The sequence below is a fragment of the Podarcis cretensis genome (genome assembly GCF_951804945.1).
Source record: "Podarcis cretensis genome assembly, chromosome: 2".
NCBI classification, from domain to species: domain Eukaryota; kingdom Metazoa; phylum Chordata; class Lepidosauria; order Squamata; family Lacertidae; genus Podarcis; species Podarcis cretensis.
In genome coordinates, this window is record NC_137171.1 from 109,939,445 (window position 1) to 109,963,878 (window position 24,434).

The following is a 24,434-nucleotide window of genomic DNA, read 5'->3' on the forward strand; positions in this document are numbered from 1 at the left end:
TAGAAACATGGTTTAAAATTAGGGTTGTTTCTAAGGAATGCCCTGCTTCCACGTCATATATTCCCCAGCAGCTGTACAAACCAGGAAAGGGAAGTTTCATTCAGAAGAATGTGTGGTTATATCATGCCTGAAAAGTAGGCTGCTGGTAAAGAGAATAGGAGCAAAAACATTAAAAAGTGGGAGAAGCAGTAAAAAGGAGAGAAGCAAGCCTTATGTCCCATCCATTTCTTTTCCTGATAGGCTTGTGTGCTGCAAAAAGCTTGGGTAACAGTATTTCCCCCCCTGTCTGTCCCTTTTCCATTCATCCTGTCTGCCAGATCTCCCATTGTAGATGAGTTGCATTTTCTCATTCTCTCCCCTATCCCCAATTTGTTAAAGGTAAAGGTAAAGGTAAAGGTAAAGGTACCCCTGCCCGTACGGGCCAGTCTTGACAGACTCTGGGGTTGTGCGCCCATCTCACTCAAGAGGCCAGGGGCCAGCGCTGTCCGGAGACACTTCCGGGTCACGTGGCCAGCGTGACATCGCTGCTCTGGCCAGAGCCAGAGCCACACACGGAAACGCTGTTTACCTTCCCGCTGGTAAGCGGTCCCTATTTATCTACTTGCACCCGGAGGTGCTTTCGAACTGCTAGGTTGGCAGGCGCTGGGACCGAGCAGCGGGAGCGCACCCCGCCGCAGGGATTCGAACCGCCGACCTTTCAATCGGCAAGCCCTAGGCGCTGAGGCTTTAACCCACAGCGCCACCTGCGTCCCACATCCCCAATTTGTTACAGGCCCAATTAACGACATCATGGATGGGCAGAAAGTAGATTGGGATCCATCAGTAATCTCTGGTGATTTTCTACAGATGTGCAAGAGTTTCTAGTTTCCAATTGTTTAGCAACAGTGAGAACAAAACTACTTCCCCCCCACACCTGAATTGGGCTGCTCAAATGAAAGTCAGCTGGGAGTGGACTTTATGGGGAAAGACTGTGAGCACAGTTCAATTCTGGCCCAGAGTGGATGAGGAAACACAGCCAGATGGGTGGGGTATAAATAAAATTATATTATTATTATTATTATTATTATTATTATTATTATTATTATAGAATCACAATGTGTGGGGGTGCTATGTAAAAAATGGTGATGTGGGAAAAACCGTGAAGCCAGTTGTCACTTCACTCACAATTCCTTCTGCCCCTGCCCTCTATGTAATCAGATCCTTATTGCAGACATTGTGATATATTGTTATATTGTGATACTTAGCTGGTGATATATCACAGTGTTGAAGGCCAGACATCTCTCAGCCCTAACACACATCATGATTCATAACATATTGCCAGGTCAAAAATTACGAAACCGATATCACAATTTACACTGCAAACCAGTATCGTTATATTCCCCATCCCTAGTCCTGATTTAAAAAACAAAGTAGATTTAACAAGCCTGAAATCGACTCACTCCTGAAGTGTGTGACCAAAAGGCCGAGAAATCTTTACCTGCCCTGCTAATGTAGGGTGTGTGTTGCAGTTTTACCTGTCAAAATTATGCATGCAGTGCCATCATGAAAAGGCACAGGAGGGCAGGATGGGGAAGAGGGAACCCTAGTTTTTAGAAATCATTCCTCAGTACACACAAATTATTCTTATGCACTCTGAAAACAAGCATCCATTAAAAGGTATAACCTTGCTTGGCTCCAAACCTGGCTGTATCCCCAACAACACCTGTAAAGGTGGTTGTTTTTCCTCCCCCTGCTGTGGACATGCCAAGGCAGGAGGCTGCGCTAATGTAGGAAGAATCCAGGTGGGGTTTGTGAACGGGGCCCCCAGCCTCTGGGACAAATTCAAAGCTGGGTTTTCAGCAGTTCTGACAAGAGAAGGATGTTTAATTAGCTTGGCAAGAGCTGGCCTGAAGGGGCTTGGAGCGATGCATCATATTTGGACGGGAAATGTATTTTTAGTACGGGAGCTGAGAGATGTCACGTGGTTTTCCAATTCCAACAGGGATGAGGAGGGAGGCTCTGCCTTCACTAATCTCTGGGCAAGTTTATACATTCCACAAAATGCTTAAGCTTTTCCTAGAATATTACCATTTTAGGATGCAAAGGGGGGGGGTGTTTGGGGGAGGGAAGAGGCAACTGGTTCGTAGAAAAATAAGTGTCTTAGGTTGGTGGGACCTTGTTTATGACAAGTTGCTTTCCTAGCTAGAGAGGTCCCCCTTCCACCAGCAGCTATAATAATAATAATAATAATAATAATAATAATAATAATAATAATTTATACGCCGCCCTCCCCGGCCAGAGCTGGGCACAGGGCAGCTAACACCAATAAAACCACAGTAAAAACATAATGGGGGGGGGACCAATTTAAAATACAGGTTAAAATGCAATTTAAAATGCAGCCTCATTTTAAAAGTAGCCGATAGATCAAGGCCATAAGGGGAGGGAAACATAAGGGTCAGACCGAGTCCAAACCAAAGGCCAGGCGGAACAGCTCTGTCTTGCAGGCCCTGCGGAAAGATGTCAAGTCCCGCAGCACCCTAGTCTCTTGTGGCAGAGCGTTCCACCAAGTCAGGGCAAGTACCGAAAAGGCCCTGGTCCTAGTTGAGACCAGTCTAACCACCTTGCGACCTGGGACCTCCAAAATGTTGTCATTTGTGGACCTTAAGGTCTTCCGCAGGGCATACTGGGAGGCATGAAGTGGCCTACTGATCAGGAATGGGAACCAATGGTGCTCGGACACCAACTCTCATCTGCCCCAGCCAGCAGTCAGTGGTCAGGAATGATGGGAGTTGTGGTCCAGCAGGCTCGCAGCGTCCTCATTCCTGCTTCAGAAGATGGCCTCTGTTGCCGGTAGACAGGGATGATGGGAGATATTGGCCACCGACACTTAGAATCATAGAATCATAGAGTTGGAAGAGACCACAAGGGCCATCGAGTCCAACCCCCTGCCAAGCAGGAAACACCACCAGAGCACTCCTGACATATGGTTGTCAAGCCTCTGCTTAAAGACCTCCAAAGAAGGAGACTCCACCACACTCCTTGGCAGCAAATTCCACTGTTGAATAGCTCTTACTGTCAGGAAGTTCTTCCTAATGTTTAGGTGGAATCTTCTTTCTTGTAGTTTGGATCCATTGCTCCGTGTCCGCTTCTCTGGAGCAGCAGAAAACAACTTTTCTCCCTCCTCTATGTGACATCCTTTTATATATTTGAACATGGCTATCATATCACCCCTTAACCTCCTCTTCTCCAGGCTAAACATGCCCAGCTCCCTTAGCCGTTCCTCATAAGGCATCGTTTCCAGGCCTTTGACCATTTTGGTTGCCCTCCTCTGGACACGTTCCAGTTTGTCAGTGTCCTTCTTGAACTGTGGTGCCCAGAACTGGACACAGTACTCCAGGTGAGGTCTGACCAGAGCAGAATACAGTGGCACTATTACTTGGAGGGCATCAATATTGCTGGGGCTGAAGGGAGTTGTTCAGCAACATCTGGAGGGCTAAAGGTCTCTCACTCCCACACCAGAACCGTTCCTTACACTTAGAATCGCAACCCCCTGCAATGCAGGAATCTCGGCTAAAACATCAGTGACAGACGGCCACCCAACCTCTGCTTTAAAACCTTCAAGGAAGGAGAGTCCACCACCTCCCGAGGGAGACCGTTCCGCTTCTGACTGTCGTGCCACCGTTAAAGACATGGAAATCCTGCTGTAGGGCAACAAATCAAGACTCTGTGTTTCAAATCTACTAAATTAACCTTGAATTGTGCTGCATTATCAGTTCTCCACATTACAGGGGGAAAGGAGAAGAAAATTGCTTATGTGATGTTATGCTAGGCCTGTGGGGAAATTTCCATTGGCTGTTCACTCAAACCTTCCAAGCCAACTCCTCACCAAAGAAAACAACCACAACCACATATTTCCTTTGGGATAATGCCTTTTTTTTATTTACTTGCCCGTGGATTTACAGTTAAAAGTCCATTCCACGGATGGACTCAAATAACTCGAGACACACAAAAATTAAAATAATTATATATAGTACACGAAACAAACACAACGTTATTTGTGGGTATAATACATTTTCTTCCTTATCAGCAGTACAATATATTGTGGAAAGGGGAGTGGACTTTGGGGAAATAAGGTATGTACATTGAACTTCAAATTTCTCCCCTCAGATGGTACCTGGCTCAAGTTTAGAAGCTGGTTAGAATCACTGACAGATTTTTTTTTAAGCTAGCCAGAAATATAAATGACCGCACAGCACCACCCATTGGTCATTTATGAAATAACTGCATAAGGAACTTCAGATCACTTTAATGCCTCTCAGTGAATACCAGTTCATGTCAAATAGTTATTACTTCTGCCATTTAACACAGTGTCAGCAGTGTGTACTAGACCCTGTAAAGAACAGAGAAACGGGGGGGTTTTGCCTAGAAGGTTTACACTTCCCAGACAAGGCAGACAAGAAATTAGTAGAGGAAGATGGCAGAGATGGATAAACTAAAAGAAAACCAATCATTCTTCTCCAAGATCTCATCTTCTGCCATGTCAAGTGACACTTGGAGGTACCAGAACTTCTGAAGACTTAGTCAAACGTGGAACCAGTCACTCCTCGCAGATTTAGCCTAACCAAAATCTGTTCTGCTCAGTTATGGGGCAGGACTTAATTCGAACCAGGGGATGATGGAATCCTGAAATCTTATTCCAAACTCTAAACCCTAACAAAGTAAAGGGGGTCCTGCCATGTATGGAGCACATTCCCCCCCCCCTCACCAAGCCAATGCATCTTGTAGCTTCTGAGACAGCTTGATATCTCTCTCTAGAAAATAACTTAAGCCCTGCAGCACGAGAGTCTCCCTAACTCTTGCAGGTCCATTCGTAAATCCAGAGCCTCATGCTTGGCTGAAATCTCAGTTTCTCCACCACCAGCAGCCCTCCCCAAATTTAGCTGCCCCCATGCTGTAGCCTGAGCTATTTGGAGATGGCTTGTTCGGCCATCTTGTTGAGGGTCTTCAAATCTTGGGAAGCAGGGATTGCCACTCTGAGGGGCTCCAGGTAGGTTGTTCTGCAGGTTCAGGTGAATATGGGTGTCTGGGAGCATCCAAACCACATTAGCTGTGGAGAGAAAAATGAAGATACACAAACAATAAATATCAAGACTAGGATGGAAGGCAGCGCTTGCATTTCAGGGTTCCAGTTGCTCAGTGGAGGAACCTCAAGGGTGTTTCTGTATAGGAGGTGTCAGACATCTTATTTTTATTTTATTCCATGAAATTTGTAAACCACTTGATTGCAAATAGAATCTCCAAGCGGTTTATAAAAAAGAAAGCAAACATTAAAATTATCAATAAAAAGGAGTTAAAAACAACCATTTTTAAAAATGCAGAAAATAATTAAAATATAAAATAAGCTACAAACATATTAAAAATACTTGCTGGCTTCTACATCTGGATAGGCTTGTCTGAACAAAAAATGTTTTTAGCAGGCGCTTCCAGGCACAATTAAGATTGTGATGACATTTAATGCTCCTCAACAGTTCAGAGCCAATATATTAAAGGACCGTCCACGTCATGGAAGGGGAAAACAGTGGCATTCCGGTCATTGATGGACTACAACTCCCATGAGGCAGTGGGTTTCTCCAGACTGTCGTCATGATGAGGGAAACCACAGTGTATGATTGGTTGAGAGATCAGGAGCTGCTTCTGGCAAGCAAAAACACTTTGTCCTTCGAGCCGGAATCGAACCAGCGACCTAAGGATGGCTTGGACAACAATCTACAGTCCTCCGCTCTACCAGCTGAGCTACCTAAGGAACAAACCTGAAGCTTTGCCTTGTTCTTTTCAACTTTGGATGTGGCTTCCTTTTTAAAAATAGATAGCAATTAGCCTACAGGGCATGGAAGTGGAATTTCAATGAAAGCTTCCATATATTCCTTGAGAAATCTTGGCACAAAGTCATGACGCTGCTGAGGCAGCAGGGGCAGCTCTGGTACCTGTGTGGATCACAGCATCACCAAAAGATGATGAACTGAGATGTGGGGAATCCCTTATAGCAGAAATGGGAGTGTTCAGCCCTCCAAATGGTGCTGGGGCTGGTGGGATTTGGAGTTCATGACCCACTGAAAAGCCCCAGGGTTGCTCCCTCATCCTAAAATTTCCCTGGCCTGCAATTTGATACTTAAGCAGCTATCTTCTACAAACATGTTTAGGGCCATCTATAGTACGCGGGTGGCACTGTGGGTTAAACCACAGAGCCTAGGTTCAGTTCGAAAGCATGAAGTGCAAGTAGATAAATAGGTACCACTCTGGCGGGAAGGTAAACAGTGTTTCTGTGCGCTGCTCTGGTTTGCCAGAAGCAGCTTAGTCATGCTGACCACATGACCCAGAAGCTGTACGCCGGCTCCCTCAGCCAATAAAGCGAGATGAGTGCCGCAACCCCAGAGTCGTCCGTGATTGGACCTAATGTTCAGGGGTCCCTTTACCCTTTACCTTTATAGTACTGTTTGAGCCCGTGTTTGCAGGGCTGGATTTAGGGTTTGATGAGGCCCTAAGCTACTGGACGTAATGGGGCCCTTTACATTGTCAACAACAAATTGTCGCTGTTTTCTGTGTTGAATATATGCTATGTTGTAATTTATGGACCTAATAGGTATCTAAAGCCATTTGCACATAACAAAATATGTATGTATTTTACCAAAGTAATTGTTGAACTGAAATACAATTAAGAAGTATATTAATAGTGAAATACAATTAAGAAGAAGTATATTAATAGTGAAAGGGAGCAGGCTAGCAGGCGGGGCCCATTACTTACATCATTGGAGCCTACACAACACAAAGCACTGTTGTTGTATGTAGGTTTTATTTTATTTGTTTTTTATCTTATATTTTGGAAATGTACAATTCAGGTTTTTTCCCTTTAAATTTTTTGGAGGCCCACAAGAGAGTGGGGCCCTAAGCTATAGCTTGTTTAGCTTGTATATAAATCCGGCACTGTGTGTTTGGCTTACATAAAGCTGCCAGATTCAATGCCTGGCAAGGTTAGTTTTCAAGTATCTGGAAATCGAGAAGGTGGAGTAGACTCACCATCTGCAGACTTCTCTGATGACTTCCTGGAAAAAAGAGAGAGAAGGCGATATTAGATGGATAGGTCAAGGTGATAATCTTGTCTATATCGATGGAGCAGGAGGAAACGGAAAATGTGTTGAGTCAGATTCATATTGATTGGCAGTAGGTTCAGCAAAGTCAGAATTTATTGTATATTGTTTATTTATGATGGTGTTTATATACTGCACTCTCATAAAATATCAGGGCAGTGTACAGCAATATACAAACTTTTAAAAAAAACAACAAACCATTAAAAGCCTTACAGATCAATCATGAAAATGACCAGCTACTCAATAAAATTTTAAACAGCTGCATAGGCCCGTCGACATAGAAAACAAAGTAGAATGTTTCTTTGCACAAGCGTGATTTAATTGGAATTCAATGCCAAAAGATATACGGTGATGACCATTGACTTTGATGGCTCGTAAATGGAAGCAGTCACATCCACAGAGGATTATTTATTTATTTGCAATGTTGATAAGGGCCCTGTTGGATCAGGCCAGTGGCTCATCTAGTCGAGCATCTTTTATCATGGCGGCCAACCAGATGCTTATGGGAAGCCCCCAAGGAAGAGACGAGTGCCTCAAAAATCAATTGCTCCTATCTGCACATTATGCTTATTTATTCCACATTATCCCAGTCAAGGCAGAGCTCTTATGAATGCAAACTAGACGATGCAAGTGTCCAAGACGAAGGTCAGCAGAGGGCTTGAAGGCAAGCGTTCCCAAGCCCAGATGAAGACAAGTTAAATCAAGCCAGGCCATGCTTGTGTCACCCCAGTTCTCATACCAAAGATTGCTGTCTGAATGGTGTCCCCTCCTGAACCAGGTACACATTTTGTGCTGTATTTGTCCCTCCTGCCGTAGCCTGCTCTCCAGTCTCTGCAGGCAAGAGGTTATTTGGGTTAAAGGAAAAAGAAACTGTCCTGGAGCAATAGGGATGGAAGAATCTGTGGTTCTCCAGATGTTATTGTGAGCTCCCATGAGCCTCAGTCAGCACAGCCAGGGGCCAAGGATAATGGGAGTTTAGTCCAAGTGCATCTAGATGTTTACAAGTTCCTCCCTGCAACTCTGGCCTGATGGTAGGGCAGCTCCTGGTTGCTCCTCCAGAATAGTGAAGGAGAAGAAGAAGAAGAAGAAGAAGAAGAAGAAGAAGAAGAAGAGGAGGAGGAGGAGGAGGAGGAGGAGGAGGAGTTTGGATTTGATATCCCACTTTATCACTACCCGAAGGAGTCTCAAAGCGGCTAACATTCTCCTTTCCCTTCCTCCCCCACAACAAACACTCTGTGAGGTGAGTGGGGCTGAGAGACTTCAGAGAAGTGTGACTGGCCCAAGGTCACCCAGCAGCTGCATGTGGAGGAGCAGGGAAGCGAACCCGGTTCACCAGATTACGAGTCTACTGCTTTTAACCACTACACCACACTGGCTCTCTAGTGAAGGGGAGCTAAAAGAGATGGGTGGAGAACTAGCAGAAGGAAAAGAACTCTGGCTCCTCCAAATGGTTACTGGTCTCTTGCTATTATTATAATTCCAGGCTTTGCAAGGAAATAAACTATGGTGTTGTGTTTGCTATGTCAGGGTAGCTAGCATGATGTTGCTGGACTCCCATCATCCCCTGCCAGCATGGCCAGTGGTGCGGGATGATGGCAGCTGGGGTTACAACCACATTTGGTGGGTGGGACATTGACTCCTTCCATGTGCTTATTATTTAAAGGGGCAGGCCCACTATTTTGGACAAGCAGCCCCAGATCAAGGTACGAAATGAATTGCTAAATTGAAGGGTGCATGTGCATGTCTGAAAAACAAGGCAATGAGCTGCAAAAGGACAGGGCTCACAATGACACAGTTTCGACTCCTTAACCGAATTACAAATTTCAGTAAGTGCAATTTTGTCTGTCCCTATGGGGCAGGCATGTTTGCCTAATTTCCTTCCTCTACACAACTAACACTGGTCCACCAGTGTGCCTTATGCGGTCACCCTAGTGAAAAATCTGCAATTTGCAGGGAGAACGCTGCTATGGGATTCGCTATCCTCCCAAGAACTTGTGTGCTCCTAAAATCTCTCCTTTCCCCAATTACACTTAAGTAGGCTATCCCACCCACAGAAGATCTGTACCTTTAACAGTTGTACAGTTGCCTGAAATTCAACAGATGCAATCATAGTCACCTTTGTGTTGGGAAAAGCTGTGCCTGTTTAATTTCTGCCATGCAGCTGTTAACGATGGTGAGACTGGCTTTGGTGGGGAAAGAGTTGGAGCCCCTTCCATGTACACATTTGGACACACGTATAAACTCCGACAACTGGGAAACACTAGCCTGCAAGCGCTCCAATTGGAGAACAGCCTTTACCAAATTTGTCATAGGCTTTGAAGATGCTCGAACTCAGGACAAAAGGGAGAAACGTGCCAAGAGAAAGACATGCTTGGCAAAACCTCACCGTGATCAACTCCCACCTGGAAACCTATGTCCCCACTGTGGAAGGATGTGTGGATCCAGAACTGGCCTCCACAGTCACTTACAGACTCACTTTTAAAACCGTGTTCATGGAAGAAGAAGAAGAAGAAGAAGAAGAAGAAGAAGAAGAAGAAGAAGAAGAAGAAGAAGAAGAAGACTCTGTGTGCCACCTGCTCACCTGGGATTCCACGTGCTGTTCATGCCTGATAATCAGGAGTGGTTGGCTACGACCCAGGCCAAGGCATGGAGCAATATAAACACACCATTGTCTTGGGCTGCCTTACCTAATGGTTGGCCTACGAGTGATTGAGTCACGAGGGAGGGTGGTGTCCTTGAAATCCTTCCCATCAGTTATGTGCCTTGAGCCTCAGCAGTGCCAATTAAAGTTTTCAACCTTCGCTCTGCTCCGCAGCATGCTCCAGCCACTTGATGCACATGAGGTCACCCACAACCACCTCAGCCTCCAGGAATTTATGAGCTGCCTGTGTCTGGGGCAGAGGTGTCAGGCACGAGTTTTCCTCCAGCACCACGGGCTCATCCGTCCACAAGGATGCCATGATAGTCTCCCGTATCTAAAGCAGCGTAGGAAGCTCCCTTATCCAGAGTTGAATCCTTGGTCCGTCTAGTTCAGTATTGTCTACACTGACTGGAAGAAGCTCTCCAGCCTTTCAGGGAGGCTTCTCTCCCAGCCCTGGAGAAGCCAGGGGTGGAACCTGGGACCTTCTGGACGCAAAGCAGATGATCTACAACTGAGCCAAAATTTAGGAACATAGGAAGCTGCCCTCTACTGAGAACCAGACCCTCCAGCTCAGTATTGTCTACACCGGGGTTTCCCAAAGTTGGTTCTCCAGCTGTTTTTTGGACTACAAATCCCACAATCCCTAGCTAACAGGACCAGTGGAAAGGGATGATGTGTGTTGTAGTCCAAAAACAGCTGGAGGCCCAAGTTTGGGAAACCCTGGTCTACACTGGCTGGCTGCAGTAAAACAGGATTCCAGATCAGGTTCCAAATCAGGATCCTCCCCAGGCTTACCTAGATTGAATCTGGAACCTCCTGTATTCAAAGCAGATGCTCTAACCACTGTGATATGGCTGAGACTTGTAGCTCCACGAGAGGAATAGGGGTCTCCTATTCTCTCAGCACCTTTAACAAGCTGCAGATCCCAGGAGTCTTTGGGGGGAAGCCATGACTGTTTAAGGCGGCATGATAGTGCTTTAAATGTGTAGTGCAGATGGAGCTAGAGTGATTGCAAGAGCAGAATACCTTTCACTCGTACAGGACAAGAGAACTTACCGTGTGCATACACACACCCCAAATCTGCTCTAGAGGTTCCCCCACCCCTCTGGAGAAGATCTGGGTTGGGAGCAGAAGGAGGGGGAGCTCTGTCTAGTTGGACTCAACCCAAACTGATGGGAGCAGCTCAGTGCCCCAGGTGCCAACATGTCAGGCGCCTCGGGTGAAAGTAGAAGCATAAGAACCACCAGAAGATGCCACTACAGTGGTACCTCGGGTTACAGACGCTTTGGGTTACAGACTCTGCTAACCCAGAAATAGTACCTTGGGTTAAGAACTTTGCTTCAGGATGAGAACAGAAATTGCGCAGCCGCGGTGCAGCGGCAGCAGGAGGCCCCATTAGCTAAAGTGGTGCTTCAGGTTAAGAACAGTTTCAGGTTAAGAATGGACCTCCAGAACGAATCAAGTTCTTAACCCAAGGTACCACTGTATTTAGAAATCTCAGCCTGCCCAAGTGATTGTGCGAGAGCAAAAGATGGATATGGTGCCAGCAATCCACACTCACCAGTGCACAGCAGGTGTGTCCTTTTGTGGCATGACTACGTATGCCTTATATTTACATAGTTAAATATAATGACTGTTTTCTCACTGTGTGGCCCAGTTCGCCCCTGTTTCCTGCTATGTGCGCTGCTTGACATTATTAGACATTATTATTTTCCCAAAAGTACTTATTTGACTAGGTACATTCTGCCATGCATTAGTGACCTCATCCAGCTTTGCCAGCTTCTAATGAGCAAGTTTATGGATTCCAGGTGCGATGCTGCTGGCAAAAAGAGATGTCTTGCGTTGGTGCAGCTCGACATGACTGCTCCTTCACAGATAGCTATCGGGTTTTGCAGCAGAGCCGCCCACCACAGACTACAGGAGCTGCCTTCCAGGTGAAGTGGAAGAAACGGTGGCCTGGAGTTCCTCCATGTCGTCTTCCATTGAGGTTCTGAACTGTTCCCTGCAGCTGTGCCAGATCAGCATCAATGGGCTGATGTTAACAGCGACTGGGTAGTGGAAGAGCTGTAGCTTAGTGGTAGAACCTCTGCCTTGCAAGCACAAGGTCCCTGGTTCGATCCCTGGCAACTCCACATAGGGCTGGGAGAAAATCTTGAACAGCCATTGAGGACAATGCTGAGCTGGACAGCCCAATGGTCTGAGTCAGCGCTAAGCATCTGCCTCAAGTTTATCACCACAGAGTGAAATTTTCACCAGCTCATTTCTGAAAGTCAAACTGATTTTAAAGAGCTGACTAGACTAGGTTGTGGGACGCGGGTGGCGCTGTTGGTTAAACCACAGAGCCTAGGACTTGCTGATCAGAAGGTTGGCGGTTTGAATCCCCACGGCGGGGTGAGCTCCCGTTGCTCAGTCCCTGCTCCTGCCAAACCTAGCAGTTCGAAAGCACATCCAAGTGCAAGTAGATAAATAGGTACCGCTCCGGTGGGAAGGTAAACGGCGTTTCCATGCGCTGCTCTGGTTCGCCAGAAGTGGCTTAGTCATGCTGGCCACATGACCCGGAAGCTGTACGCCAGCTCCCTCGGCCAATAAAGCGAGATGAGTGCCGCAACCCCAGAGTCGGTCATGACTGGACCTAATGGTCAGGGGTCCCTTTACCTTTACCTTAGACTAGGTTGTGGTTAGCTGGCCACTCTATCTCCTGCCCATGATTTTTATGGTACTGGCTGTCCACCCCACTGTATCGCCTGCTGCATATATGTGGCACACATGAAGTCCTAATTGCCCCAGCAGGTGGGGCAAGCAAGGGGAATGACAAAGTCGTAGAGGGAGGAATGAGCAGAGAAGCATGGCGGAGCCACAGCTGTTACCTTTCCTCCTCCTCAAGTAAAGGATTGAAAGGGCAACATCCCGTATCAGAGGTAAGAGGCAGAAAACCTAAACTCCAGGTGTGCCAAACAGCAACGAAGTGGAAGCAGGGACTAAGCAACAGGCAAGTGACCTGAGGCTGCTGTGCCATCCATTGCATCAACACATTTAAAGGCACAGGTCTCCAGGTTGCTGCCAGGGTGGTGTAGTGGTTAGAGTGTTGGACTAGGATCCAGGAGACCAGGGTTCAAATCCCCTCTTGGCCATGAAGCTCACAAAGGGTGACCTTGGCCCAATCACTGCCTCTCGGCCTAACCCACCTCACAGGGTTGTTGCGGAGATTAAAGGAGGAGAACCATGTACACCAGCTTGAGCTCTCTGGAGAAAAAGGCAAGATATACATGTGATTTTTGTTGTTTGTTGTTTAGTCGTTTAGTTGTGTCCGACTCTTCGTGACCCTGTGGTCCAGAGCACGCCAGGCACTCCTGTCTTCCACTGTCTCCCGCAGTTTGGTCAAACTCATGCTGGTAGCTTCGAGAACACTGTCCAACCATCTCGTCCTCTGTCATCCCCTTCTCCTTGTGCCCTCCATCTTTCCCAACATAAGGGTCTTTTCCAGGGAGTCTTCTCTTCTCATGAGGTGGCCAAAGTATTGGAGCCTCAGCTTCAGGATCTGTCCTTCCAGTTGAGTACTCAGGTCTGAGTTCCTTCAGACTGGAGTGGTTTGATCTTCTTGCAGTCCATGGGACTCTCAAGAGTCTCCTCCAGCACCATAATTCAAAAGCATCAATTCTTTGGCGATCAGCCTTCTTTATGGCCCAGCTCTCACTCCCATACATCACTACTGGGAAAACCATAGCTTTAACTATACGGACCTTTGTCGGCAAGGTGATGTCTCTGCTTTTTAAGATGCTGTCTTTAAGATGCTGTTTTTAAGATATGTGTGATAGATAAATAAATAAAAATAAAATGCCAAGCACTGAACCAATGGCCTCTTGAGCCGCACACTATAATTATCTGTAATTTTCTACAAGCAATAGTTGAGCTTAATTGGTGGACGTCGTTCGGAGTCATCAGCACATGACAGGTGGCGTTCAGGATGCAGACACAAGTGACAGTGTCCCTGCCCTAAGAGCACTGGGTTTGTTTGTGAGGTCAGGGCTGAGACGATGCCAACTTTTATTTCCCCTGGAACTGTCAGGTGGAGTTTCTGATTGCTTCCCAGTGATGTTGCATATAGCCAAGGACAGGAAGTCTTTCTGCCATTTCCTCATGCCTGGAATACTAGAAGTCTCTGACATAGAATCATAGAGTTGGAAGAGACCACAAGGGCCATCGAGTCCAACCCCCTGCCAAGCAGGAAACACCATCAGAGCACTCCTGACATATGGTTGTCAAGCCTCTGCTTAAAGACCTCCAAAGAAGGAGACTCCACCACACTCCTTGGCAGCAAATTCCACGGTCGAATAGCTCTTACTGTCAGGAAGTTCTTCCTAATGTTTAGGTGGAATCTTCTTTCTTGTAGTTTGGAACCATTGCTCCGTGTCCGCTTCTCTGGAGCAGCAGAAAACAACCTTTCTCCCTCCTCTATGTGACATCCTTTTATATATTTGAACATGGCTATCATATCACCCCTTAACCTCAGCACTCATTGCTGTACACATCGTTGCTGCTCTGTGTCCTGGTGCTTGGTCACTGTTCTGCCGAGTCGATTGCATCACCGTTGTGTTGGACTAGGATCTGGGAGACCCGAGTGCAAATGCTTATTCAGTCGTGAAACTTACTGGATGACTGTAAGCCAGTCACCATTTCTCAGCTTAAAGTACCTCACAGAGTTGTTGGAAGCTGCACAGAGTGGGCTGGGGAAACCCAGTCAGATGGGTGGCAAATAAGTCATTTATTATTATTATTATTATTATTATTATTATTATTATTATTAGAGGGGAGGGAGCAGAATTTAAAATCTTAACCCTGATGGGTCCAAAGTGAGCATAAGAACACCTCATAGCCTAAGACACTTGTGAATGACACTAATATGGAGTTGCCAATCTATGGGCACATCTGGATTTTTAAGTGAGTGCCATGGGTGCCACACTCTCTGGCCTCTGACAGCAGAACTAATCGGAGTGTCAGAAACTACATAGAGCTAAAGGAAGAAGTGGAAAAGAGGGTCACCTGTCCAACACCCTCTGTCAGCTCCATGGACTTTTCAAGGGAGAAAAAGCAAACCGCCCTCATCACCTCCTAAGTTTTGTGGTGACCAGCAGGCGACGTCAAGGACACCGCTGTGCCCATGGGCACAGCGTTGGCAATCTCAACTAGAGACAGGAAATGTGCTGTTCAGGTGGAAGATGATTGTGCCATCTTTTGATCCCTAAGGTAGAGGTAAAGGGACCCCTGACCATTAGGTCCAGTCGTGGCCGACTCTGGGGTTGTGGCGCTCATCTCGCTTTATTGGCCGAGGGAGCCAGCGTACAGCTTCCGGGTCATGTGGCCAGCATGACTAAGCCGCTTCTGGCAAACCAGAGCAGCACTTGGAAACTCTGTTTACCTTCCCACTGGAGCGGTACCTATTTATCTACTTGCACTTTGATTTGCTTTTGAACTGCTAGGTTGGCAGGAGCAGGGAGCTCACCCCATCGTGGGGAGTCGAACTGCCGACCTTCTGATCAGCAAGTCCTAGGCTCTGTAGTTTAACCCACAGCGACACCCGCATCCCATGTTTATACAGAGCTACAGTTTATCTGCCACAATTTCAGTTAGAGACTTATTTTAGTTTTAGGATCTGGCTGGAAAGTAGCTTTGTATCTGCATGTTTTGATCATCTGTGAACAGGCACAATCCTGAGCAGGCACTTTCCACTGAAAAATTCAAGCAGCCAGTCTTCCTTCCCAGGGATGTGGCCTCTCCTCATCCAAGAGATCGTAGAGGCTGGGACCTGAGGCACCCTGAGTGCTTTTCATGCATTGTGTCCATTGTAAAATGGTTCACCTTCCCACTTTGCCGATGGGCTTATTGCTCAGCTAGAAGTGCCATCTGTTGTCTCATTCCAAATCCCATGTTGATGTGGAGCCATTTTCCATCTGCCACAATTTCAGTTACATTAATTTAAATAAATAAAAAATCTGCTCATATATCTGTGGTGTAGTGGTTAAGAGCGGTAGTCTCGTAATCTGGTGAACCGGGTTCGCGTCTCCGCTCCTCCACATGCAGCTGCTGGGTGACCTTGGGCCAGTCACACTTCTCTGAAGTCTCTCAGCCCCACTCACCTCACAGAGTGTTTGTTATGGGGGAGGAAGGGACAGGAGAATGTTAGCCACTTTGAGACTCCTTCAGGTAGTGATAAAGTGGGATATCAAATCCAAACTCTTCTTCTACTCTTCTTCCTTTGTAATAATCCACAGCCATTCTACCTGTCCTCGTATGATGACATCTCTTTCCAAAACCATCCTTTCCCAAGGGCCTGATAATCATTAGGGCTGCGGCATGTTCTCTGGACAGGCTCAACCAGATTGAGAAATTAGCCTTAATCAAAGGGATCCTGATCCCATCAGAATCCTCACCCCTCCTACGGATCTGTCATTTTGCCAGGTGCACTTCCTGCCTCCTCTCTCCACTTTCTCTCTTTGCTGCTGTGTTCGGTCGCCATTATTAGAATGCTCTTCTGTCCTGCTAGACCCACCTTGGCAATGATGAGCTAAATCTCTTGAACAAATGAAGTAGGCTTCTGTTGCCAATGTCAAAGGAGACTAGGGAGGGGTCTTGGCTCAGTGCTACAGCATCCCATGGAGACAACCTGGGACTCTCTGCTTGCAGAGCAGGTGCTTTATCATAGAGCTGCTGACAGGTGTGCGTGTTTTAGCAGTGATGATCTTTTCTGGTTTGTGTGTCCAATGAGCAGGCTGGCCCCAGAGATGTTGTCCCAGGAAGTGTCAGTCCTGGTGCTTTGCAGCTGTGTAACTACAGCCAGTTAAGACTCCTAATCCTTCGAAATGCGATGATCATAGGTTGCCAGTTAAGGGATGAGCAAGCGGGAGCAGTCACGTGGACACCCTGAATTTCAGACCCTTTGTGCTTATGCCTACCTCTTGGGCCAGCTTGTTGGCTTAATATTCTGGGGTGACAATTAAAACCGTCTAGGCATGTACGCACCAAAGCAAACACCTCTTTGCTTTTATTGAGAGGTTAGTGATATTACTGCAGGTGTTATAATATATGAGCAATACCAATTTAATGCAGATGTATAAAGCCCCGAGTGATTGGGCCCCTAATACAGTGGTACCTTGGAACTCAAATGCTTTGGTTCTCAAACTCCGAAAACCTGGAAGTAAGTGTTCCGGTTTTCGAACATTTTTCGGAAGCCGAACATCCAATGCGGCTGTTGGCTATGGTTTCCGGGGCACCTGCACCAATCAGAAGCTGTGCCTTGGTTTTTGAACATTTCGGAAGTCAAATGGACTTCCGGAACTGATTAAGTCTGGCACTTTTGTTTTTTCTATTTATTTTGTGTTTTTGTTTTTGAGGATTTTTTGATTGATTTGTTTTTGTGACTGTGTGGAATCCAGTTCAGCTACCGACTGACTGATTGATTGATTGATTGATTGATTGTGTGTCTGCGGAAGTGGATAAAAGCCCCCCATCCAAACAAGGACTATCATCAGTGCAGGTAAGAAAAAAATAATAATTTTAATTTTTATCATCTACAATACTGTCTTATTTATTTTATAGTACAGTACATTGATTATTGCTTTCATTTTATGGATCAATGGTCTCTTTAGATAGTAAAATTCATGTTAAATTGCTGTTTTAGGAGTTGTTTTTAAAAGTCTGGAACGGATTAATTCGTTTTGCATTACTTTCTATGGGAAAGCGCACCTTGGTTTTGGAATGCTTTGGTTTTGGAATGGACTTCCGGAAGGGATTAAGTTTGAGAACCAAGGGACCACTGTACCTGAAGGGGCATCTCCACCCTGCTTGGGTGCTGAGATCCAAAAGTGAGTCTGTGCATGCATGCTATGCCTTTAAAACACATTTCCCTCTTCAAAGAAGGACCGGTCCCTTCCAGCTCTACAGCTCCACAGTTGCAATGGAAATTATTCAAACCCACCCCTTGCACATCAGGTTTATCAAAATTTCCAGACTTTCAGCTGTTTGCAATGAGCAAATCAAACAAAAGCAATTGAAATAGCTCAACACAATAGAAACTTCATGGTTCCTCCAAATTCAGCTGAAAATGCAACTTATACTGGTTTCTCCACTGGTTGCTCACTGATATTCAACCCCCTGAATAGAATCGCTCACAACAGCACAAATACAACAGGTGTTTTCTCACGCACACCTGACGCAACTAATAAAGGTTGTACCAGGTGTGCTTGAGCTGGAACACATGAATACCTGAACTGGCTAGGGGTTTGCTGAATTTGGCTGCATGTTAGAAATATGGCTAAGTCAGGTGACCTGAAATAGCGGTTTCTTTCGATCTCACGCGGCCCTGAAAAATCGCTTTTTTCCATTGTTTACGTATGTAACAACAGCAGCTAGGATTCTTTATGCACAGAAATGGAAAGATGAAGAAATTCCCACCAAAGAAGAACGCATCAGCAAAGTGACGGACTACGCTGAATCAGCAAAGCTAACAGCTAAAATAAGAGAATGGAAGCCCTTTCCGGACAACTTGAAGAAATACTTTAATATGATAAATTCGCAATCAGGATTTGAACTGTGAGCAACAGAAATAATTTGAGATTATTGTATTATGGTTTTGATATTAAAGAGTGAAGAGAGCAATGAGATAGAATTTTTTTTTTTAAAAAAAACCCATGGAAAATGGGATGGGAAGTCGATAAAGCAAAAGAAGCATTTATTATGTGTTGGAATTTTATGTGAAATTTGTGGAAATTTAATAAAGTATATTATTTTTAAAAGGTGCTTTTTTCAGGGCCAGATTGCGTTGCCAGAGTGCACGAGACAGCGGCACCCAAAATGGCCACCGAGATCTCTTGTGTAAATACAAGATGTCCCATTTTTCCCGGGACTCTTGGTGGGGATGTTCTTATCCGTGGCTTATTTGAATCCAGGTGTCTTCAGTCCTAGTCAGACACAGAGGAGCCCATTCCTAGACCAGCGGATCTTATAAACAAGACAGAGCATTGATCCATGTAGCTCAGCCAGTGTCTTGATTAGGGGTGGGCTGCCTTTTGTCTCCGTTGTTGAACTACAACTCCCATCAGCCCCAGCCAGTGTGGTCAATGGTCAGGGATGATGGGAGCTGGAGTCCAACAATGACCAAGAGTGAAAACTTTTTGACCTCACTTTCCCGGAAAGACTTAAAAAAAAATATATGCCCTGTTTCAGCAATGGCATCACTCACTGGCATGTGCCGCCATCCTGCTGCCCCACCAGTATTGCTGCGTATCTTGCCTGTCGAGAACCGCAAGGCCACTCTATCTGATCTCCACCTTAGCTATGTAGGAGATGCTGAAGCAACAGAAGGCGAAGAATTTGTGGGATGTGCCTGATAAATTGTGGCTGGTGCAATCTGGGAAGGCAGGTCAGACCCATGAAATTTCCACTGCACGAGGTTCTTCCACTAAATTCCAAATTCCGTATTATGTTTTGCCCTGTTCTGTTTTGAGTAGGCATTATGTAAGGAAGGCTGGATCTTATCGGATTATCGTCTTGTTGCAGCAGCAAGAAGGCACAAGTTTTAAGACTTCCAGGAGAACGAAAATTCAGTGTAAAAAAACACAAGAGGGATGTTGTAACTCAAATCTGGGCTTGCGATCAGACTAAATTCATTACCGATGGAAATTGATTGGATTACCCTCAGGATAGTGTATGATAAGAGCAGCAAGCTTTGCATACACACACAAACATAAAACCTTGCTAGGCTCTCATCTATGCATATTTGCAAGAAGAGAAACCACTATTTTAAAAACACCCGTATGACTATCATCCTCATGTAATATGTAATTATTACATAATACATAGTTGTCCATTTTTGTGGCTTTTCTTTCTGTCTTCTGATTCTCCTCTTTGCTTTTTCCTGTAGTATCAAGTTTCTTCCTCTATCTCCTCCTTCCATGAAGATTCTAGTTAAGGTTGCCAACTTCTTTCCCAGCCCACGCACCTGCGCCTTTCATATAGCAGCTTGCTCTGCAGACCTTAGCAAGTGATTATGCATATTTCCATGTCTTAAGAAAGATTCACTGGCTGATATAGGCAGCTCAAGCTCTAGTCGAAAGAGACCATGCCTCTTTCCCAACCACCCCTGGTTAGTTTGCCTCTGTAATTCGAGTCCAATATCTGAATCTAATATCTGAGATCCCTGCTCCAATATGTGTTCACCCTACTCCTTTCTCTCACAATGCGTTTGGAAACCCCCCCTTCCAGAATGGAGGTCACTAGGTTTGCCAACTTTTTTCCTGCCTCTATGAAAGCTATCCCCTTACTTTTTTCATTTTATACATTATTTTTCACGTTTGTATACCACCCCACCCTCATCAGCCCCAGCCAGAACAGCTAATGGTCAGGGATAATGGGACTTGTAATCCAGCAAAATCTGCATAGCTTCCAATATGAAAATAGGGGTGTCCTAAGGAAAAGCAGAGGGATGCGGGTGGCGCTGTGGGTTAAACCACAGAGCCTAGGATTTGCCGATCAGGATCAGTGGTTCGAATCCCCACGACGGGGTGAGCTCCCATTGCTCAGTCCCTGCTCCTGCCAACCTAGCAGTTCGAAAGCACAAAGTGCAAGTAGATAAATAGGTACCACTCCAGCGGGAAGGTAAACAGCATTTCCGTGTGCTGCTCTGGTTCGCCAGAAGTGGCTTAGTCATGCTGGCCACATGACCCAGAAGCTGTACGCTGGCTCCCTTGGCCAATAAAGCGAGATGAGTACCACAACCCCAGAGTCGGCCACGACTGGACTTAATGGTTAGGGGTCCCTTTACCTTTAAGGAAAAGCAGGATATTCTGGGATCAAATCAGAAACCGGGATGGCTTCTATCATTCCAGGACTGTCCCTGGAAAATAGGGACAATTGAAGGCTTTGCATCTGAAGGGCAGAAGGTTCCCTGTCCCTCCAGATAATACAAAGCGGTTTTGCTCTCCTTCCTCTTTCTATCTGCTGCTCTGAGATCCAGGCTACCTGTAATGCTAATGTCAACGGCATACCAGATCAGCCTGTTTTCCGTTTCGGTTGAGGCATTTTTTGCGCATGTGTGTGTGTGTGCGCGCATGTTATTTTAAATGTGGAAATCCTGGGGACTGGCTGTCTGACGGTGCAATCCTAGACATGTCTGTTCAGTTCCGCTGAGTTCTGCGGGGCTCCTTTCCGTGCAAGTGGGTATAAGGTTGGAGCCTCAGGCTGGGCAAATGCAAGACAATGAGGAACATCTCACTGTGCAGCTCGAAGGCACGGAGCCTTGCTCGGATTTTGAGGAAGGTCTGGTTTTGGGATCTGCGGAGATCCTTCTCTCCCTTGCTCCTCCTGTAAAATACACCCCCCTTAAAGGTGATATACAAATAATAAGAGTTCTTCATGGATATCATGCCCTGCTTTGTGTTTATAGAATAACAGACCTGCAGAGCTGGAAGTCCAGCCCCCGCAGTGCAGGAATCACAGCTCAAGAATCCCTGACCATCCTACCTTTGCTTAAAAACCTCCAGTGAAGAAGTAGTCCCTAGAGCGTTACTCCTGGGGAGCCTCCAAACTGACAGGCCTGCCTTCCCACATAACTCGAGTGTGCCTGCTGTCTTGCCATCGCTGCCTAAGTCTGCAGGAGGGAAGGGAAAACCTCGGGTCTCCCAGATAACAAATCGGACCGTTCACCCATCTAGCCCTGACCGCAGTGGCTCACCAGAGTCTCCAACTCTCAGAGTCCTTCCCAGCCTTCCCTGGAGGTGCTGAGAATTACCAGCGTGCTGAGAGCACACTCTGCCGCTAAGCACCGGCCTCTCCCGTAGCTCGGAGGAGACAAATTTGCTCTGCTTGAAAAAATGTATGAACACGACTAGAGGGGAATTTCCCTAGGGAAACAGCACATGATGACAGGGTAAGAAAAAAAGGCCTGTCGTATCGATCCATGTGGCTCCCTCACCCTGTGGTTGCTACACACCCAAACTGAAAGAGGTCCAGTGTCAGATCATCATCTTATCATACCCACGTTTCTCCCATAAAAATAGGGTCGTCCTAAGGAAAAGTGGGACATTCCAGGATCAAATCAGAAACTGGGATGGCTTCTGTAAATCTGGGACTGTCCCTGGGAAATAGAGATGCTTGCAGGGTCTTTCTTATGAAGTCTGCTCCTGATGTTCTAGGCCAGGCTACTGAGGTTCTAGAGCAGGGGTGGGGAGCCTGTTGTCCTCCCTGCTTGGCAGGGGGTTGGACTCGATGGCCCTTGTGGTCTCTTCCAACTCTATGATTCTATGATTCTATATGTTGCTGGATTTCAGCTCCCATCAGCCCAAGCCAATGGTCAAGGATGGCTGAAGGACCATGTGTTTCCCCATCCCTCTTCTAGGCAGAGATGTTTTGGACTACAATTCCCATCAGCCCCAGCTGCAGTTGTAGTCCAAAATTTATTGAGGGCACCAAGCTGGCAAAGGCTGACATACGAGGAAGGGGAAAGGGGGGATATCTCTTGCTGCTGGTTAAGTCTCTGGTTTTCAGTTATTGATATTGTCCAACTGTAAGAAAACATCCATGTGCTCTTCAGTATCTACTCTGTTTTCTTGGCTTTGTTGCCCTTAATTGCTGGAGTGACAGTCAGAAATTCAACAGGAACTGTTTTCTGCATCCCAGTGCTGGGCAAAAGCTTCACTGACTGAATTTCTGTCTGTCCTCTTAAAAGCAGAAGTGGATGGCCACTTTCTTTCCACCCTCATTCTTGCTTATATTCAGTTAAAGGGAAAGGTTTGAAACGGACCTTATATAGCAATAGATCTTCCTGGCAAAGGAATTTGTTTAAAAAATGTGAAAGAAAGAAAAAACACCGGACCCTGGATTCCTGCAAATTTATCTCAGATTCTGTGACAAAAGCCTTTTCATGTCTGAAATGAAAGGTGGTAGCTTAATTGGAATTCATGCTTTTTTCATGGAAAGCCCTTCTCCTGAGACCTTTAGGGGCCAGTTGCGGTTGTTCCTTGGGGAAGAAGGGCCAGGTGCAAATGCAATAATACCAAACAAATCAATTCAGCGATGAGAGGCACTCTGCACATACTCAGAGACCTTCTATCCTCTTTTTGCAATTTCTAGAACTGAGTCCTGGGATTGACCCTTGGTGAGCCCCGACTCCCCTTACTCTCGTGTCATACCTTTTCCTCCTGGATGCCGGTTGCAGGAATCCATCCCCCACGGCGCCTCCTGGGCTTGGGTGCGAGGGGCACGTGAGCCGTCTTGGCGTTGAGATGCTGGGTGATCTTGACCTCCACCGCCAGCTTGACGTTGGTCCGCAGGTTCTTCCTCTCGAAAACTGCCTTGCACTGGGGGCAAGAGAGAATCCTGGGGCCCTTCCCAGTCGCGGCCGCCTCTTCCCAGTAGCGGGTGATGCAGGCCCGGCAATAGCTGTGATCGCAATCCAAAATCACCGGGTCCTTGAAGTGCCCCCTGCAGGCGGGGCAGATAGCTGCCTTCTGCAGCTGAGCCACGAGCCCTTTGCCTTCCATGCTGCGTGTGTGCGTCTCTGTCTGTGTGTTCTGTGGTTTGATGCTGCCAGCCAAGTGCTTGGCTCTTTATAGAAGGGGGTGGGGCCACCGGGGAGGTCTGGGGCGGAGCACCTCCCAGCTCCAGCTGCAGGTAAACAACTCTTGCACAACCAGCCTCTTCGCTCTGCGGCGAGCTCAGCTTTCCCTGCCAAGATGTGGCAGGCACTGCCTCTAGGATGGAAGACGAGCTCGTTTTTGGCTCTTGGGGAGATTCTGCCGTCTGATAAGCCGTAGCTGTTAATGCTGGCGGGGGCAAGGGAGGCGGGAGGAGGTGCAGCTGGGGTTTTATCTGCAGTGCTAGGGCTGGGATCCTTATGCCCATCTTTCCTTGAGCTTGGCAGATCTGCCCCAAAGCAGGAATGGATCTCGGGCCAGCCCCAGACATTTTGCTGCCTGAGGCAGAGGACAAGGTGGTGGTCTTCTCCACCGCATCTGGGGGCAAGGGCCAGAGGTCAGTGGTGGGGCATCTTCTTTGAATGCCGAAGAAGAAGAAGAGTTTGGATTTGATATCCCGCTTTATCACTACCCTAAGGAGTATCAAAGCGGCTCACAATCTCCTTTCCCTTCCTCCCCCACAACAAACACTCTGTGAGGTGAGTGGGGCTGAGAGACTTCAGAGAAGTGTGACTGGCCCAAGGTCACCCAGCAGCTGCATGTGGAGGAGCAGGGAAACGAACCCGGTTCACCAGATTACAAGTCCACCGCTCTTAACCACTACACCACACTGGCTCTCAAGTTCAACCCTCCATAGCAACTCCAAGTAAGAATGGGGGGGGGGGGGTAAGCTGCTACCAGTCTGTGCAGACAATACTGAGCTCATTGGACCAGCACAAGGCAGCTTCCTCTGTCCTCTCCTATGCACAAAAAGCCATAATGGTTTAGCCGTTGAATCTTCATGGATTGACAGGTGGCTTGTAGTGCAATGACATGGCAGGCAGATGTGATTGGCAGCAAGGACGGATGGGCAGCTGGAATTCTCTTCTGTGTACAAAAGCGAAATGGAACAAACAACTGAACCTTACTTCAGTGTGTGGCATCCTGTATGGAGTGCTCATGTGAGGCAGCCAGCCGCTTGCGCAGTGACCATACGGGCTGCCA

General features: G+C 46.7%; 1 protein-coding gene and 3 long non-coding RNA genes across 4 annotated transcripts; 2 read left to right on the forward strand and 2 right to left on the reverse strand.

Annotated features, from left to right (window-relative positions):
• Window positions 1–1,607: 1,607 nt before the first annotated feature.
• Window positions 1,608–4,225, forward strand: LOC307209271. The gene is made up of 2 exons (XR_013835497.1): window positions 1,608–2,887; window positions 3,451–4,225. It is a non-coding gene; the product is annotated as an uncharacterized lncRNA (long non-coding RNA).
• RNF39 (ring finger protein 39) lies at window positions 3,891–23,352 on the reverse strand. Its single transcript, XM_079964200.1, has 3 exons — window positions 22,947–23,352; window positions 7,054–7,079; window positions 3,891–5,086 (listed from the first exon to the last, which is right to left on the reverse strand). The coding sequence occupies exons 1-3, from the start codon at window positions 23,295–23,297 to the stop codon at window positions 5,083–5,085; spliced, it is 381 nt and encodes a 126-aa protein (XP_079820326.1). The 5' UTR covers window positions 23,298–23,352; the 3' UTR covers window positions 3,891–5,082.
• LOC307209247 lies at window positions 7,311–8,636 on the reverse strand. The gene is made up of 2 exons (XR_013835472.1): window positions 8,497–8,636; window positions 7,311–8,177 (listed from the first exon to the last, which is right to left on the reverse strand). It is a non-coding gene; the product is annotated as an uncharacterized lncRNA (long non-coding RNA).
• Window positions 16,021–18,430, forward strand: LOC307209306. The gene is made up of 2 exons (XR_013835533.1): window positions 16,021–17,296; window positions 17,501–18,430. It is a non-coding gene; the product is annotated as an uncharacterized lncRNA (long non-coding RNA).
• Window positions 23,353–24,434: the final 1,082 nt, after the last annotated feature.

What these genes read in the sequence shown, in the direction of transcription:
- RNF39 (XM_079964200.1), bottom strand. Translation starts at nt 23,297, where the DNA reads ATGGAAGGCAAAGGGCTCGTGGCTCAGCTGCAGAAGGCAGCTATCTGC. An exon ending in CCGGCATCCAGGAGGAAAAG is followed by an intron (nt 7,080 to 22,946) that starts GTATGACACGAG and finishes TCTTTTTTCCAG; the next exon opens with GAAGTCATCAGAGAAGTCTG.